General features: G+C 36.6%; 1 protein-coding gene across 1 annotated transcript; it reads right to left on the reverse strand.

Annotated features, from left to right (window-relative positions):
* Positions 1 to 925: 925 nt before the first annotated feature.
* LOC131066544 (uncharacterized) lies at positions 926 to 1,360 on the reverse strand. The gene has a single exon (XM_058001327.1). It carries the CDS (start codon positions 1,358 to 1,360, stop codon positions 926 to 928), a length of 435 nt encoding a protein of 144 aa, XP_057857310.1.
* Positions 1,361 to 19,841: the final 18,481 nt, after the last annotated feature.

The following is a 19,841-nucleotide window of genomic DNA, read 5'->3' on the forward strand; positions in this document are numbered from 1 at the left end:
TCATACCTTATAGAAAATGAAGAGACAAAATCTCATTTAGTGCATTAATTTCAGCTGTCAACTCAAATGTGTCGAGCATTGGGATTTGACAGCATGCGTGTGTATTGAATGCGTGATGGTGCTCTCAGCATAACTGCCAATTCCCAAAAATGATTAATTGCCTTCAAAAATTGGTAGATTGACATCACTTGAGATATGGTCAGATCTTCATCACACTTGGCAATAAATGCACCATCATGTCGTTTAGTCTATGGGACCCACCTGATTTGAACATGCATGAACAATTTGATCTGACTTCATGAGGGTTCAGGTAGTTCAAAGCATACGCTATGTGAAGGAGATTTCCTTTTGAAAAGATTAACTTTGTTGATTGTCGCTGGCCCTTTGAACTTCATTGAACATGTTAAACATCATTGAACTATTTTAACTCAGTTAAATGGTTCACAGTCTGGAGAAAGAATATACGAAACATCACCCACGACCGTGAAATAGAGCTGCTGCAAAACACTTAAGTGAACGTTAGCCTGAAAATGTCTTAGACACAACTTAGAACCTGTAGTACCTAAATGAACACTATGAACTCTTTTCAAGATGGTTCGAGGGGTTCATGAGGTTCAAACAAACCATTGAAACTTAATGCTAAGGATTAAGAAACGATTTACAAGCAGATTAAGGATTGAACCAATGAATTTTTAAACAAGCCAAGGACTCAACTAAAATTTTTGGAAGGCAACTCACTCTTGTTATGAGGAATGAACGACAAGGTAACATCGGCTCTAACAGGGGATTGCATTTTGTGAAAAGTAAAAAGAAATCTAAATCTCTGGTTCGCACAACAAAATAGAAAGGAGATGAAAGGACACACACCAAAAAGACAAAAACAAACAACTAATCTACTATGTACAGAAACTCTTGATCATAGATTTCAAAGTTTATAGAGATTCAGGTCTTGCCCATTATAGGTATAGGGCATAACCGTTCCATCAGGATAATTCAGTTTGAATGCATTCGGTCCCACTACTTCATGGATCTTGAATGGACCTTTCCACAATGAATAAAATTTGCCATGGGCACCCTTTGGTTCTCTTCTCTTGTCCCACAACAGTACTTCATCCCCTTTGAGGAACCCTCTTGGTCGAGCTGTCATATCAAAGATTTTCTTCACCTTGTTCTGATGTTCAGTAATTTTGTCCACTAACACCTCTCTTTCATCTTCCAACTTCATCAAATACATGACTCTCTTTTCTAGAGCATTTTGGAAAAAGGAGTCCTCAATTACAATTTGAAGCCTCATTGCTGCCAATTCTAGAGGTAAATAAACCCTTACACCAATCCCATACACCAAATCATAAGGTGCCATTCCAATTGCTCTTTTAGGGGTAATTCTATCTTCCCATAAGGCTTCATATAACTTTTATGCCAATTATGGGCATTATCATCAACTAACTTCTTCATGATTGCCACCAAGTTCTTGTTGCTCGATTCTGCCAACCCATTACCTTGCGGGAAGTAATCAGAGGAGTGTGGAAGAGTAATTTGATGTTCATAACATAACATGGTCAATTCCTCAGAAGAGAAATACGATGCATTATCTATGACAATCTTCTAAGGGACTCAAAAACTGACTAAAATGCAATCTTTGAGAAAATCACATACTACCTCTGAGTTCTCCTTCTTAGTGGGGATAGCCTCCACCCACTTAGTAAAATAATTTGTTGTTGTTAGAATGTACATATGGATAGCACTAGAATGAGGATTTATTGGGCCTACGAAATCAATACCCCATTGTTCGAAAGGTTCATCTACTACCACAGGTTTCAAAGGTAGAGAAACTAACTGTGGTTTTCCAAAAAAGAGTTGACATTTTTCACATCCCTTAACATAAGTATATGCATCATGGAACATACCAAGCCAATAAAAATAATTTCTTAAAATCTTAAAAGTGGTTACTAAGGATGAGAAATGTCCACCGCAGGCTTCATCATGATAAACTTCTAGAAGTTTCCACTATTGTGGCTTATCTACACATCTCAAATAAGTACCATCCAAGCCTTTTTTATACAAAACATCTTGCAAGATAACATACTTAGCTGCTTTTAATTTGAGATTCCTTTATTCTTTGGTTGACAAATGACCCAGGCAACTACTGTTGGTCAGGTAATAAGCCACATCAAAAAACCATGTATCTTGCAAATCAACAAACATAGTCAGTGGTAGTCCTTCATCTGTTTCCACCTTATTTTCTGCAATTAATTTGTATAAACCTTGTCCTTTAACCATCTTTGTAGGATGAATATCCAAATCTTATTCCTAAATTTTGGTTACCCATGTTGCTCTTTTGTTAAGCCCGACTTCCTACTGAGTCAAAATGCTTTTTACTATAGAATCCAAAACAAAAACCATAAAGTGAGAATGCAGAATATAATACCGGAATTGTTTTACAACTTTAACCACAGCGAAGGCTTGTTTCTCTAAGAGAGAATACTTAAGTTCATGTTTCTTAAGAGGAATGCTCATGAATGCTATGGGTGCTTTAGTCCCAGATCCATCTACCTGTAACAATATTCCCGACATTGTATGTTCTGAGGCATAACAATATATTATAAAATCCTTTTTAAAATCTGGGTTGATGAGGGTTGGTGCATTGGCAACTGAACTCTTAATCTTTTTGAAAGCCTCCTTAGCTTCATCGGTCCACTTAAAAGGGTACCTCTCACTCAACAAGCCGATAATATGCTTAGTAGTTTCTGCAAATTCAGGTACAAACTGTCTTAGAAAATTTACCTGACCGAAAAATGACCTTACTCTAGTTTGATTTGAAGGGAGGCTGAGGTGTTGGATTGCATTAACTCTTTTAGGATCAATCTTGATGCCTTCCTTTGAAATAATATGCCCCAATAGCTTGCCTTTGGTTACACAGAACACTGACATTTTTGGATTCAAGGAGATACCATGTTCTTGACAACGTTGCAGAACTGCCCTCAGATCTTGGAGATGATTCTTCCTTTCTTTTGAGAACACGGTCAAGTCATCTAGGTAGACTACAATAATCCTATCGTGGAAATCCTTAAAGGAAGAATCCATGGCCCTTTGAAAAGTTGTCCCGACATTAATCAGACCAAAAGGCATACAATTATATGCAAACGTTCCCCAAGGGGTGATAAATGTTGTCTTATATTGTTCATTTTCTGCAACACTAATTTGATTGTAGCCAGAAAAACCATCTAACATTGACATCATTTCTGATCCAGCTACTATCTGCAAAATATGGTCCATATTGGGTAAAGCATAGTTATCTTTAAGACTTGCCTGGTTTAGATTGCAAAAATCTACACAAATCTGGATTTCCCCATTTTTCTTCCTTACAGGTACTATATTGGCTACCCATGTGGACTGGTGGATTGGGTATATAATTCTAGCTCTCAGCATTTTATCTATTTCTTTGAAAATTTCTTCTGACATCATGGGATGGAAATTTCTCAGTTTTTGTCTGAAGGGAGAAACACCAGGTTTCAAAGGAATTTGATGTTGAAAATGACCATTCCTAAATTCTTTCAAATTTTCATAACACCATGCAAACACGTCAATGTATTCTTTCAATAACTCAATGAGCATTCGCTTCTCCTCAGAAGAACAACATTTGCCAATTGTTACCATTTTAGGATTAGATTCATCACTAAGATTAATCTTTTCACAACCCCCCTTACTGTCATCATCAGGAATTTTCTTGCAGGTGAACACATCATTATAGGTGAAAAACCTTTCTAGAGTCACCAAACCTTTCAGGATTTTGTTCCCCTTAAGCTGGATAAAATTCTTATCAGAATCAATACTAGGATCTGGACAAAATTCTTTAGAACTATCCTCAGAACCCTCAAAAAATGTTTAGGCAAAGGAACGAGCACACTCCAGAAAATCTTTAATCTGAGCATCTGTATCAAATATTTGTCAATAATTCACATTCTCAGGTACACTAGGTTTGTAAATCATTTCAACTCTATAAGAATCATTCTTAAAGTCTGGGTGTGGTAACAAGAGAGAAGTTGAAACAACCAATGAATCTGCCCTAGTATTATGCTCTCTTGATATAGCTTCAATTGAGAAAGCAGCAAAGAACTCTATCTCATCGCAAATTATATTTCTATAATGTTTTAGTCTATTATTTTTAACAGAGTAAACATTCCTTACTTGTTTAACAATCAGCTCAGCATCACCTTTCACTCTAAGCAATTTTATGCCCTTACATTTGGCTTCATTCAACCCTAAAAGTAATGCCTCATATTCCGCAGTATTATTTGTATTCTTGAAATCTAATTTGAAAGAAAAAGGAAAAACATTAACATTAGGCGAAAGCATAACTACTACCCCCGAACCAGAATTGGCACAACTTCCATCAAATTCCATTTGCCATAGTTCATCTTGTTCATCAACTACTTCTTCTAACTCTTTTTTATCAGGTGCAAGAATGAGATAATTTCCAAACTCACATTCTTGGAACAAAATCTAGGCTTTGGGATTATCAGAAGGACAAACTGTATATTTATTTTTCAGTTTGGGTTCAAGTTTGATCTTTTGTTTTCCTAATGGAATAATAGCCTCTGACCAGCCCATCTTGATTTCAGCCCCCTAGATCTCTACAGAAAGTCCTACTTAAAAGCATCCCATAACTTGCAAGAATGTCAGCAACCAAAATGGTTAGCTTTACCCTTTTATCAGGACATGCTGCAAGTACTGCTTGAGCATCCTTTACTTGCCCAATGATAGGGACTTGCTTCCCATCCATTGAATAACATCTCCCAAATTTCTTGGTAAGTGTTAAACCCAAAGCTTTGGCAACAGATGATGGCATTATGTTATCTGATGCCCTTGAATCTATAATACAATTGCTAAGCTTCTGACCATTCAGAAGGAGAGAGATATAAAAAGGTTCAAGTTTTAGAACTTCAGTATCAAGCTTATCTTCAGCATTGTGAAAGGCACAAGGATTAATTGAATCAGTGGGAGGGCAAGAAGTAGATGTAGGTTTTTCAGCAACAAACAAATCATTATCAACCACACACTTATGCACTAAGGACTCTGAGGAAGGATCTCCTTTTACATATTTGACCAACTTATCTAATTCCCTCAGGTTCAATTTCAAATATTCGATAGTGGAAAGTTGAACAGTTGAAGCTTTGCAAAATTCAATTATGTCAAAAGAGGGAGAAGGAGAAGAATTATTTTTACTTTTAGTATTTCTTTGTAAAATCTTAACTTCGGGAGTCTTTGCATGAAAGGAATACTCATTACTTATGGGACCCTTACCCTTGAAATTAGTTCCAGTAGAGTTCACAAAAGGAGTAGGTTGGGAGGTTCATTGATTCCTTGTAAGGATTGCACATGCAGGGTCTTCAAGAGTTACCAAAATATTACCACCTCTTTCTGACTCTAATTCATATTCAAGGTAAAATGGTCTAGAGTTGCCAGGTACTTCTTGAATCTTCTCTGCTTCAGTGAATTCACCGAGTTCATCCTTTGTGCTTCCCATTTGAACATGCCTTATCATATCAAGACAAGAATTCCCATCATGATCTGAAGTAAGGTGAAAAGAGCACATAGAGCCTTTATCAGGAGGACCCTCTATTTGCAATCTTTGCGGGGAAGCAGGGAGTTGCAAAGTTTGCCCATAATTGTGCTGGTTTGGTTGTTTCCTACTTATATCCTGATAGGGTTGTGGGTAAGAATCTCCAATTTTTAGAATTGGCCTCTTCAAGGCGATCATATCATTGACTAGCCTTTGGACAACTGGATCAGTCAAAGAAGTGGAAGCTTGAGATTGACCTTGAGGAATTTGCACATCTTTTCTCCACTTCTCTGTTGTTATTAAATCATCTTCAAGCTCTATAGCCTGGTTTTGTGCAGTATCAAGATCCACTGGCCTATTTCTTCTAAGATGGAAACCAACATCAAGAGGCATAGAGTTGATAAAGAAACATTGTTGGTCTTTTAGCCTGGTGAATTTTATGAATAATCTTATTATACCTAGCCACATAATCTCTCATTGGCTCATGAATCTCCTTCTTCATTTGTGCGAGCTAAGCCAAAAGTGAGTGTTCATTATCAACACTCTTGAACCATTTCTCAAAAGCAATTTTCATCATTTGCCAATTAGTTATAGTTCCTGCCTGTAGATGACTGAACCAATTTGTCGCTCCCTCAATAAGAGTTTGAGCGAAAAGCCTAACAGCCACATCTTCGTGCTGCATAGCTAGTATCCCAATCGCTACATTAAAGGAGTTCAAGTGTTCCTCAACTGATATTTTCTCATCTCCATTAAACTTAGGTAAAACATCCCTAGCCCCTTTCGGGAGAGGATTATGAGCACCGAGAGAAAGAGGGATGACTGTAGCACCGCATGGTTGGGCCATGATGAAAACAGGGTAAATAGTTACATGAGGAAGAGCTTGAATTCTAGAAAGCGTTAATGCTTGCCAGTGGCTAGAAGAGAGAGGTACTTTGGGAGTAGTTTTAGTAGGGGAAGAAGGTCTACTTTTAGCGTTCCTCTTGGGAGTGAAATTTGTAGAAAATGAGAGCCCTTGCAGTTCTTTGAAAAAGTTATCAATGACTCCCTCTCTCCTCTACGATCTAATATATGGACGAGAATCCAATGCTATTTCTTCTAGGGTCTCTGAAAATGTAAGTCAGGTTAAGGCATGGGTTGAAGTATGCATTGTCCAGTCTATCAATAGGTACAACCTTGACTTAATCAATTTTTAAAAATATATAACATACTGATCTATTGAATGTTGGCATTCCCCAACAGAGTCGCCAAAAATCTGTTAGTGAACAAATCTTGTCTTTCTTTTAATTGAATTGATTCAAAACTCTATTACCCTCTTTGAAAGACAAAAGTTCAACTAACCAGTTGGGTAAGTGTGACATACATCACTTCCCTCTGAATTTTAGATAGCTACAACTCCCTCCATTAGTTATTTAGGGAATAATATAACTAGATAAAACTGATATGCTTTTAACCTGAAAGCACGTAAGGTTGCCTACTTCATTCTTAGATGAGGGCTACTTCATTCTTAGATGAGGGGCTAGTAATTTACAAATATTTCAAAAAAACCATTCTTCAAGATGCCTCACCAAGAAAATCAGAAGTAATCGAAACAAAGTTCAATAACACTAACTCAACACTTCATAAAAATAAACAAGAGCAATAAAGTCTCTTTTCAAACAAATATCCTTCTAAACAACATAGAAAGAAGCCCTAGATTAATAACAACTTTCACCATCAAAAAGATAATCACAAACAATTTGATTGGATTAATATTTGTGAAGAAACACTACTCCACGGATTCAAACTCAAAGATTTTCCACCTTAAAATGCATATGATCTTTATATGTATATTCCATGCAACAAAGACATAAGGATACATGCATAAGTTCTTTCCAATTTTAGATTCTGGAAAAATTGATCACTTCCATCTGACAAACAAAATTTTCTAAAAAAAAACTAAGTCTACCTTCCTAACCCTTTCTAAATCTATTTTCATCTAACTTTTAGTAGTCTCTTAAGAACAAAGGAGGTCTCCCTGAAAACCCGACCTCCTCTGAAACAGTTATAAAAACCAATAGAGTATTTAGGGGACAGGTGTTCCGAAGTCATTGCAAGGTTTTGAAAAGCATATAAAAAATAAAACAAAACATAAGCATCATGTTATGCCTCATCTCCAGCGTCATCCTCCCCTCCACTTTTTCGGGCATTATGGGTGGTTGCAAGCTCCTGAATTATAGACTGACTTGGATTCTTCATGGTATTGATCTTCACTTTTGCAGCTTCCTTTTCCCACCCGTGTTTCACCATTTTCTCGGCATGCTTAGGTAACTGATCGTTACCAATGAACGTCATGGACTCAATTTAGGCGATCTGTGTTATATCTTTAGAAGTAAAGTTGTCTTTGGCCTTAACTTTCTCCATGTGTAGCTTAAATGCCTTTACCGCGTCCTGTGTACTCAACCCACAAAGTCCTAGTTGCCAATCATGGTCTGGGTTAACCACTTTATTATCATTGACCAAGCTACACTGAAGTTCCTGAATCTCGTAAACAGAGGTCTTGGCATCAAAAATCACAGACTTGAATGTAATTACCCACCACGCTATAGTTTTCTTCAATACGAAGAACTGGCACTCATCAGTTACCAATTTAACTGAATTTTATGCTAAAAACTTTGTGGCTCAATATTTTTCTATCTTGGTGAACATGGGTAATACATTTTCCCATTTATTCTCTTCCTTTTCCATGGCACAATCTGATTCTAGATCTCTGCAATGAGGTTTTACATTTCATCGCATAGCTTCCTAGAATCTGTAATATATTTTTTGCCATCTCTCATCACCCCTTCAATCCATTTCTATATGGCCCCTACGATGCTCTTGGCTCGTTGAACTTGATTCATTAGTTTCTTGTTCTCTGGTGAAGTGGGGTCAAAACTTTTTGAAGCATGCGATATGGGAAGTGCTCCAAAATAGCCTATGCTATCAATGAATTGAGCTAGAATCTTGATATGTCATTTCATTTCTCTTTTCTCTTGTCTGTCTTTTTCTGACCTGGTGATCATCTTCTTAGCCATCACATTGAAAAGGTGATTATCAGAGTCCCTTCTCATGTTTCCGAGATCTACTTTGGTGACCTCAAAATCTTCTGCATTTATTTCTTTACTTTCTTCCTTGGGTTTATAGAAAGCGATTTTAGCAACCCATCTCCCAGTCTTTTCATAAGCATCCAACCTTGTGGTTGTTTTGAACTTCTTCTGTTTAGGCCCTTTCTCCATGTATTTCACCACCATGTCTTGAATTGGGATAGACACTAGGATCGAACTTCATTTTTTGCTTACTGAAGTAGTTAACCATTTGAGAGTTGTGCTTGAACTAGCTATTCCTCCGGTTACTTTAGGTGGTGTCATGGCTACAGTGATTACATGTGAATCCATGGTATTGACAATGTCACTATTAAGGTCCTCAACCTCAAAAATCTGAGTATCAAGGATCTTGTTTTTCACCTCTATGTCTCTGACCTGGTCCATTTTCTTCTGTGCAATAATCTTTGACCTTGTGTATCGAGGAGCAGGAAAGTTCAAAGTGGGATTAAGCTCGTGCTTGCTGTGAGATGACTTCTTATTTTTACCTGCATGTACAAACATAGAAGTGGTGTTAGAAAACCATTTTGGGGAATGTAGAGAAACCACATTATCTCTTACAGAATTAATTTTGATGTCTGATTTCATCGCTCTTTTCTTATTAACCCAATCTGCAGTTCTCTCTAAGACTCCTTTTGTTTAGAGTTGTATACCATCTTCCTCTTCCACATTCCAGTTAATGTAGGATGTTTCAGGTTCAGTTTGATCTAGATACCCAGGTTCAAATAACTCCAGATAATCCTCTTCGATCCCACTTATATCAAGTTTCACCTATAGTGAAACTACCTATTCCACAACCATTTTTATATTTTCTCTTTTGAACACTTCAAGCTCATCACAACAATCTTCCCAAAAGTCCTCCAAGTGTGGGATAGGAAGGTGCGACATCAAACCAAGACTCCGTGAGAAACCTTTATTATCAAAACCCTTCCTGTCATGATATAGTTGAAAATTGAAATTCTCCAAGTTAGCTCCTATGCTTAATGCATCTGACATTGAACTACAAGATAAAATACCCAATTGAACAGGGAAATGATCCTCCCATTTATCTCTGGTTTGAGCTTTCTTAATTACAGTAGACAACTACCTACAAATCTAAACAAGGACAAAAAAATCTGAACAAAAATGAGGAAGTCTGAAAGGCTCTTCTTCAAAACCACCTACCCTTATATAACAGAAATGTGGAAACTGAACAAAGAAACTACCATATCTTTTCAATAAGGCTTGGGCATCTTCAGACATCCTTTTATATTTCATTTTCTTCAATTCATAACATAAGTCTCCTAGGAAAGTATTATGCACTCTCCTAAAATCTTGCAATGCATTATATTTTTGCAGCATGGGGTAAAAGTCATATACAGAAACATCCCCTTTAGTAGGTTGCCTAGGAATTCCCATTACTTCTTTGACACATGCCAAACAAAATATCAAATACGAAGACATAAAGAAATTTTGCTTGAAATTCTTCACCATGCTCTATTGTTCCTTCATGGAGTTAGCAATAAGCTCTGCCCAGTCAAGGAACTGCTTTCCTTCCAACACCAATTGTACATAACAATAAATCCAATCATCAAAGCTGTAGGCTTCAGTTGAACCTCTAACTCAGTGTAACAACAACGTAACATCATGGATGTGTTGAAGCATGTGATTTTTGTTGGGATATTTAGGTAACCTAGAGCCACCCCTCTGAGGAACTCTCAACCAATGCTTCACTATATTGTTCTGGTGTCCAATTTTGTCTGCACTGAACTCAGTGACTATTTGGGCAGGGGGAAAATTTGGGAACTTATAATCAGGCAATTTGAAAACAAAAGAAATGACTTCCCTATTAATCACAAGGAGGGTTTCACCATTGTCCCTCTTGATAGTTTCAGAAATAGGGTCATATCTTGCAATGCACTCCCTAACTAATTCTAGGCAAGGAATAGTAGGAGGAAAGGCTACTGCCTCTATTAGGCCACTACTTAGAATTTGTAAACCAAAAGAACCATCAATATTTTTAAATTCCCTTTCCTTCCAGACCTCCAAATCCTCTCCTTTCAGGTCTATGTCACTGACAATGGGTTCTGTGCAAGCAAGACTGAAAATATTACCGAAAAGATGTAGAGTGGACTTCATAATTCATAAACAACAACCCTTATTTCTCCCATCAATTTTATTACGAGAGAGAAAAACAACTAAAAATCACTAGAGAAGATAGGAATCAAAACTCACCTTCATAGTTGAAACCAATCAAATGACTATCAATAGAAAAACCTTCTCTCAAACACTCTGCAGCAATGAAGAATAGGTTTCAAAAATTAATCACTTCATACCTTATAGCAAATGAAGTGACAAAAGCTCATTTAGTGCATTAATTTTGGCTGTCAACTCAAATGTGCCGAGCATTGGGATTTGACATCATGCGTGTGTATTGAATGCACGATCGCACTCTCAGCATAACTGCCAATTCTCAAAAATGATTACATGCCTTCAAAAATTGACAAATTGACGTCACCCGAGATATGGTTAGATCTTCATCACACTTGGCAATAAATGCACCATCACGTCATTTAGTCTATGGGACCCACCTAATTTGAACATGCATGAACAATTTGAACTAACTTCATGAGGGTTCAGGTAGTTCAAAGCATTAACTTTGTTGATTGCCACTGGCCCTATGAACTTCATCGAACATGTTTAACATCACTGAACTATTTGAACTAAGTTCAAATGGTTCATAGTCTGGAGAAAGAATATACGAAACATCACCCACGACCATGAAATAGAGCTACTGCAAAACACTTAAGTGAACATTAGCTTGAAAATGTCTTAGACACAACTTAGAACCTGCGGTATCTGAATGAATATTATGAACTCTTTTCAAAATGGTTCGAGGGGTTCATGAGGTTCAAACAGACCATTGAAACTTAACGCTAAGGATTAAGAAATGATTTACAAGTGGATTAAGGATTGAACCAACAAATTTTTAAACAAGACAAGGACTCAACTAAAAATTTTGCAAGGTGACTCACTCTTGTTATGAGGAATGAATGACAAGGTAACATATGAACACATCATCATTTAATTACATTTAGTTGCATTTGAATAAACCTACTTCATTATCATGTACATGCATATAGGTTTATTAACTTCATTCTTAGAGATTCATTAAAGTGCATTTAATATAATTTAGTTTCATTTGCATACATACAATTCATTATCATTGGCTTGCATTAGTATCATTACATCATTCCATCATTGCAAAAATCATGACATTTAGCTTCATTTGTATACAGCTCTCATCATTACATTTACTACCATTATTAAGCCATTACTATGTATTCATTTAGTATCATTTAAAATCATCATTCACCATCATTTAAACTTGTTTACCATATTTGTTTAGATTTCTCTAGTCACATGCATTTATTTATCTTTCCATTAGTTATAAGTGCATTCATCTATCCATCTAAGTATATTCTTATACTTATTCATTTCATCTTACAACGATTTCATTTAGGATTCATTAAAATGCATTCATTATCCTTTTAATTGCCTTAAGGTGCAGTTGTTCATTACCCCTTCATTGCATTATCATCAAATTATCATTTCACTTAGTCATATTTTAAGAACCTTTAGAATCATAACAAACAAAACCATTTGTCTCAACATTGGTTTATACATTTTACACATATATTCATTTAGAAATCATTACTTAAACATTGGTACTTTATCCATCTTACATTCATTTTAACCATCTATATGCATCTACATAAGTCATTTTGATTCATTGTATTTCATCATAATCCACACAACTGCATATCATCATTTCATCAACATAAAACACAAGTACTATCTATATCATCGTTAGTATCATTTCATTAGGCATACATCATCATCATCATGGCATTACATACATAAAGCATTTCATCAACACATCATACATACATAAACTCATATCCACATGTTAGCATCACATTCATAAAACATGCATATAGACATCATATAAATCAATATAAAATAGGCATATAGGAATCATCTCATAAACACATACATATAGCAAGTACAAATATCTATCTAAGCATAAATCCATACATATCATCAACATGCATACCATCACAAAATATGGGATCTCCTCATATATCACATCATATCATCTCGCAAAAACATACATGTATCAGAGTACAATGTCAAAAAAAAAATCGGCTACCAAGAGCCATCCAAGACACGGTCTAAAATGACAATATAATAAAATACATAACTGCTCTCTCAAATGCCACTTTGGCCAAATGTTGCACCGCCATCACCACCTGCTCCCCCACTACCCCCTGCACCACCTGCACTACCTCGCCATGGAGGACCCATCACACCACCACTACTCTGTATCCTCTAAGACCACTCTGATCTCTCCTGATGCATCTATGAATAGCTCAGTGCCCGCCAACTAGATGGCACTGCCTACTCATATAGACCCCACCAATAATCAACCTCTCCACCTGCCCTCCATAACTCCCTCGCCAGTGAATCAATCAATGGCCCATGTCCTTGTACTCCCTCCAAAGCCCGAACTCTCTCCTATAGTTGGATCACCCTATCAACTGCCTGATCTCTCTCTCACAGCACTATAGTCAACTCTAACTCCCGTGCAAACAGCTGAACATCTCTGGCTACAACCTTCGCCTCCATATCCTCCAGTCGACTCTACAAAACTAATATCATATGATCTCACATATCTCCTCCACCTGTAGCTCCCTCTCCTCCAGTACCTCCCTCTCCTCCTCCAGTGGCTCCCTCTCCTATATCCATAGGTGCCTCTCCCTCTCCATTGTAACCATCCACCTCAACCTCCAAATCCACCACCCCCACCTCCTCCTTTTCCATCACCTCCTCCTCCATCCCCTCCTCCTCCATCACCTCTCCCTTTTCCCCCTACTACCACTCTGTGACCTCCTCTCCTCCTTCGTCTTTGTCTCCTATCCTCCTTGAAGGATGGAATAGGCTCTGCCCGATCTGATAGATGAGGAATAGGATGTGCCGCAATATACTGCGTGTACTCATCAGTAATACTTGCATCTACCACCCCCAACCTCATCTGCCATGGTCTCGCCTATAGAGTCTAAAACTCTACTAAAGCCTGATCATAAGGTAACATCGGCCCCCACTGGAACCTCTCTCATACCACCCGTGCATACTCTCCAGACCCACTCAGAAATCCCTGCCTCTGTCCAAACTGTCTCAACACTCTACCAGGTACCTGTCTCTCCACATTGTAGGTTGTCATACCAATCAAGTACCGTGTCATAAATACATACAACAAGGCCTCCACATCATCCTCTCAGGGCTCACACTCAATATGAGGCCTCTAGATCACTGTATCCAAATCATTAAGCACCGGCTGCCACCACTCTAACTTCCCCAAGTGGGGTTGACTCATCATACCACCATACATATATACATAGGTTTAATCATCTGACCTAAATCTCGAACTCACTGGTCGAGTCACAGGTAAGTGCTCTCATGCTGAGATATGTAGCAGAGTGATCCCTACTCCCAATGATCCGTCTCTCAGTATACTACCTCATACAGCTCCTGATGTAGGTGCGACAACATGCACGGTCCCCATGCAAAGTGGGTACCCTCAATCATCATCTACTCTATCACCTGGCCCCAACCCATGGCCAGTCCATGAGATCGGAAATCAAGGCATAGCAGACCCCCAACAATACCTGATAATACAGTAGGTAGTGGCTCATATAACACAGCTATATCCTCCCATGCTACTGAGCCATCGTGAATGAACACATCCTCATCAAAAAAACCATTGGACTATTGTTGTCCCTCAAGCTCAGTCATATGTCACCAACTCCCCTTGAATAAGAATGAGTAAGATCCACCACACATCCTCTAGTGTCACAGTCATCTCCCCCTGTGCTAGGTGAAACGTATACATCTCACTGTTCCACCGCTCTGCCAATGCTTTCATCAAACCGTGATTTGTCTGAATCATGGGCATATACATCACATCATGCAGGCCTCTCACTGCAATGCAATCAACCTCGGCCTCTGACAATCGATCTCACAACGCCTGTGTGGCTGGATGCCTCTCCCACATCTATAAGACATGATGATCCTCCTACACATGCACATCAACCATCATCATCAGTTGTTTTGTTTCAAACTTTCTTAAGTTTAAACCTAGACTATCAACAAATACTTTGATCAAGTATCTTTGGGTCTCAATAGGTAAACAATCATGGCACACCTAGACTACAACAGACATTTATCCTAATGACCTAAGTCTCAACAAGGCTGCTATGGTTCAAAACAACTAACCTCTCCATCCATCCATCATTGGCATCATAAGATTCTTTTTCTAAACACTGGGGCATCTATTTTTCATATAATAGCAATACTCTGCTAACACTCGCGCATAAACTCATAAAATAATCTACATTTAAAATGGTTAACAATCATGCTACAACAACTACACATTAACGCTAAACAAACAATAGCGCTAGAACAACCACACAATAGTACCACTTCAAACCAATATCGCTACAAGAAGGACACAATAGTGCTCATACTATAAACGCGCTAAAACAACTACGCAAATATGCTACAACTTGCAAAAGCGCTAAAATCGCTATGCAATAGCGCTATAGCGACACAATAGCACTAGTTTAATTGAGAACAATGCGAAAACATAGTTTTAGGGCTATTGTTTTGACTCAACTTGGACAAGGCAAAAAAGACATCAAAAATGCATGAAAAGCAAAATTTCAAACTTACATACCACTGGTCCGTAGTCATCTAGCCATTGGAATCAACGAACTCGCTCTAGTCGATGATCTGCTATCAGTATCGGCATCCTGAGTGTTGCTCGCTCTTTCAATAAGGTCAATATCAAAGCTCTAAAATCACTATGGAGATGAATGCAAATGACCCTGTTTTTACCCCTTCACCCCCATATATACCCATCACCCTAAACCTAATTTTACCCCACTCACCACCGTGGTCCCCGTGAACTTTCAACGCCTCTCATTTCTCCATTTTATTTCCAATTTCTTCCATTCTTTCACCAGTATTGCTAAGTTCTTCTCTTCTATCTCCCAGCCATTTTTCATTCTTTTTCAAGAGATCGCCTGATTTTTCAAAATTTTCGACCCATCTCTCGAGGGGGCATACCGCCCATTAAATTAACATTTTATGGGGCATATTTCTTCACACATATTTTTCTTTCTTTGAAATGACGCGATAAACCACACCATCTCAAAGAGGGGCAAATGTAGTCACATAAATCTGTCCAGTTTAATTAAATGAATATTTGATATTTATTTGATTAAAAACCCACTAGCCAACAGTTAATTAAATTAACATTTAATTAATTCATCCTCAAACATTATCCTATTAATTAAATAAATTATTCAATTTATTTTAATTAATTCATTAAACTAAATTCACAATCAATTAAATGAATAAATCCCATTTATTTAATTTAACCCCCTTTCCTCTTTTAAATAAATTAAATAAAACATTTATTTAAATCATTAAATCCCTGCACTTGCATTCTCCTAAAAATGCAAGTTGCACCTATTTGTTGAAATAAATGAATTTTATTTTAATAAAAATCCTATTTTCCCTCACCCACCAAACCCACTTGCAATCCTATATCCCCTTCTAGATTCTTCTAACCTCTTCCTAATTAACCTAATCCATCCCCTAATTATAGTCACATTTCTAAGCAACTTGGAGTCACTTCTCAAAGACTCCAAAGTCTTTGAAAAGCATTTAATGCTTTATGTGTTCAACAATTTAACCTCTAAAGTCTTCCAAACCACTAATGGCTCTTACATGACCATTAATGGCTCTTACATAACCATTTATGGTTAAATCCACTCGCACCCATGGTTAGGGACTTTGACCCCTAACTCAACCCTCGTGTAACCCATGTGTCTCCTCGAGTATTTATTACTTTGACCATGGTTATCCTCACTAACTCTTTCACAAGAGTTTATCCATTGGATAAAAGCATTATTCTTTGAATAATAAATTTATTCACTCAACTCAACATTAACCCTACCTCCCAAGTTAACCCTCAGGTCATGTCAAGCATTTAATGTTTCTTCTCTCTCCCCTCAACCCCTCTCATGTTGACACTTGTCATCCTGGGATTGGGTTGAAAGTCCTCACATGGATCTTAAACCATTCAATCTTGGCCCTTGTTGAGATTACTCAATCTCAACCATCCATTGCTCTATTTTACCTATAAATAGAGCTCATTTCTTCAATATCCAAATCCTAAAAACTTGTATGCATTTACCTTATAGTCAATTTTAGAGAAGAGCATTTAGAATAAATCACTAATATATTGTTATTTTGGACTAAAATAAATCATTTTCATTTCATAGCATTTAATATTAGTTTGTTTACATTGGCATTTGCATAGTTAATCATTTTTCATCTTGAACCTCCATAAGGCATCCATAGTGCAAAATTATGCTGAGAGCTACACTCATTTGGAACTTGGAGAGGAGAGGAACAAGGAAAGAGAAGCTACCAACATGGTAGAGAGCATTTGGAGATGTTTAGTTGCATTTCTTAGATATACATATACATATACATATACATATACATATACATATACATATACATATATGTATATGTATATGTATGTATATATACATATACACATATGTATACACACACACACACACACACACACACACACACACACACACACTCAAACATACATATGTATGTGTGTGTGTGTGCACATGCGCGTGCGCATGTGTGGAGGGTTAAAGGTTAATTGGTGAGATTCATTAATATCTCCTATCCTATGATTTCAATTCAAATTTAGGAGGGTGTATCTTGACAAGTATTTAAATAAGATAAAATAATATAAACAATTTAGCTATACCCAAGTCATATGCTTGACCTGGATATTTTTATCAATAAATGAGCCTATTTTGTTCCCTATGTTTATAATTTTGAATGGGTTGAAAAATATAAAGATATTCACCACTTTTAGTCAAGAACTTTGGGTGCTTTGCAACATTTAAAATTGTTATAGTATTTTCTTTTAACATTATTGCACTCCTTAGTATCTTTATCACTATCACCTTTCTTCTTTTCCTCTCTATTAGCACTTGAACTAGGTCTTAGGAGTTTTAATAAACACATATAAATATTTTGAACAACTAGAACTTAGACTCTTTGGGAATTTATGATGAATTTGAAACCTCTCGATGTGAAAGATGAAAAACTTGAGGCAAAACAACATAAAATTGGACACAAAAGTTTATGATTATTTTTAAGAGTCCCAATAAATTCCTTATGGATGTAATTGAAAGGAAGGTACGTGGGAAAACTTCCTAAACGAAGATGAGAGTATTGTGCAAAATTTCAATTTGTATTTAATTATAGAAGGAGAAATACACATAAAAGATAAACAAAAATCATACAACAACATAATATTACATAGTAAAATCTATTTTCAAAGAAAAATACCACACTCTAAATCCTACTTTTTTTTTTAATAACCTAAACATATTTACAAAAAAATTAAAGATGAATCCTTTATATTTCAATTCTCATAATTTTATGGGGTTTTAGATTATATACATTCAAATTTGTTTTGTCCTGTTAATGTTCCTTTGATATCTAGATTTGTGTATTTTGTCTCTTTCATAGATGATTATTGTAGGACATTTGTGTATTTCCTCAAAAGTAAATCTAAATATTTTAGTTGCTTTAAGGAATTCAAATCCTTGGTTGAAAACTAGATTGGTAGAAAAACTAAATGTTTGAGGAATTATAATGGAGGTGAGTTTTGTTTGGAAAAATTCAATAGGTTTTGCAAGGACCATGGGATTGAAAGACACAAGAAAAATCCATGCACCCATATAAAATTGGAGTTCCAAAGAGGATGAATAGAATGGCGATGGAGAGGGCTAGGAGTATGTTGAGTGGTGCTAGGCTTAAACAAAATTTTTTGGTTCAAGCTATAACCACTACATGTTATTTGATTAACAAATCTCTAACTTTGGTGCTAGTTGAAAATAAACCCATGGAGGCATGGTCTAGTAGGAAGCCCTTGTTGGGACATATTAGAGTGTTTATTTTTTAGTTATATGCACATGTGTCAAGTGAGAAATGATCAAAATTAGAGAACAAGGTAGTTATGTGTATCTTCATTGGATATGGTGTCGGTGTGAAAGGTTACAAGCTTTGGGATCTAGTTGTACAAAAGATGCTATATAGCATAAGTGTTATCTTTAATGAGTTGAAACCTTTCATTGTTTATTTGAAGCTATATAAGGAAGAAAAAACAAAAAAAAGGAGGTAGTTCAAGTACCACCTACTCCAATGAAAGAATGAACTACACACTCTTGTTGGACCTAATGATGAGGAGAGCTCAAGCAGCTCTGGAAGTTATAAAGAAGAGAAAGAACCTCAACCTTAGCAATTGAGGATGTTTACTAGTGATAGGAAGTAACCTAAAAGATATGGATATTCACTAGAAAGGTTTGCATATTCTTTGTTTGATTTTAGATACATATTTTCTTTTATTGCTGACACTAATGAGCCTAGGACTGTTATAGAGGATATGGGTATGCATAATTTCAGATTTATAGATGGGATCCATGAATGAAGACATGGTTGCTTTGAAAAAGAAATTTACATGGGATGTGGTACCTTTTCTTGAAGGATGAAAACCTACTGTCTAGATGTAAATGGATGTTCAAGAAGAAACTAGGTCTAGATGACAATGTTGAGAATAATAAAGCATTGTTGGTTGCAAAGGGGTATTCTTGGATGGAAGGAACTGATTATGGTGAAATATTCTCTCCTATAGGTATGTTGACATCTACACAATTCCTATTATCACTTGTAGCAACTTATGACTTGGAATTTAAAAATATTGATGTGAAGACAACATTCCTTCATGGTGATTTGGAGAAAATTTACATTTGACAACCAGAGCATTTTGTTGAAAAAGGTAAAGAGAACCTTGTTTGTAAGTTGAAGATTTTTTTGTATTATTTGAAACACCCCCCTAGAATGTGGTATCAAAAGTAAAAAAAACCTATGTGTTGTCTTTGGGACTTTTGAGATCTAAATCTGACCATTGTGCGTATTATTAATCTAAAAATCATAACATTCTTATTATAGTC

This window comes from Cryptomeria japonica, chromosome 5 (genome assembly GCF_030272615.1).
Source record: "Cryptomeria japonica chromosome 5, Sugi_1.0, whole genome shotgun sequence".
Classification (NCBI taxonomy): domain Eukaryota; kingdom Viridiplantae; phylum Streptophyta; class Pinopsida; order Cupressales; family Cupressaceae; genus Cryptomeria; species Cryptomeria japonica.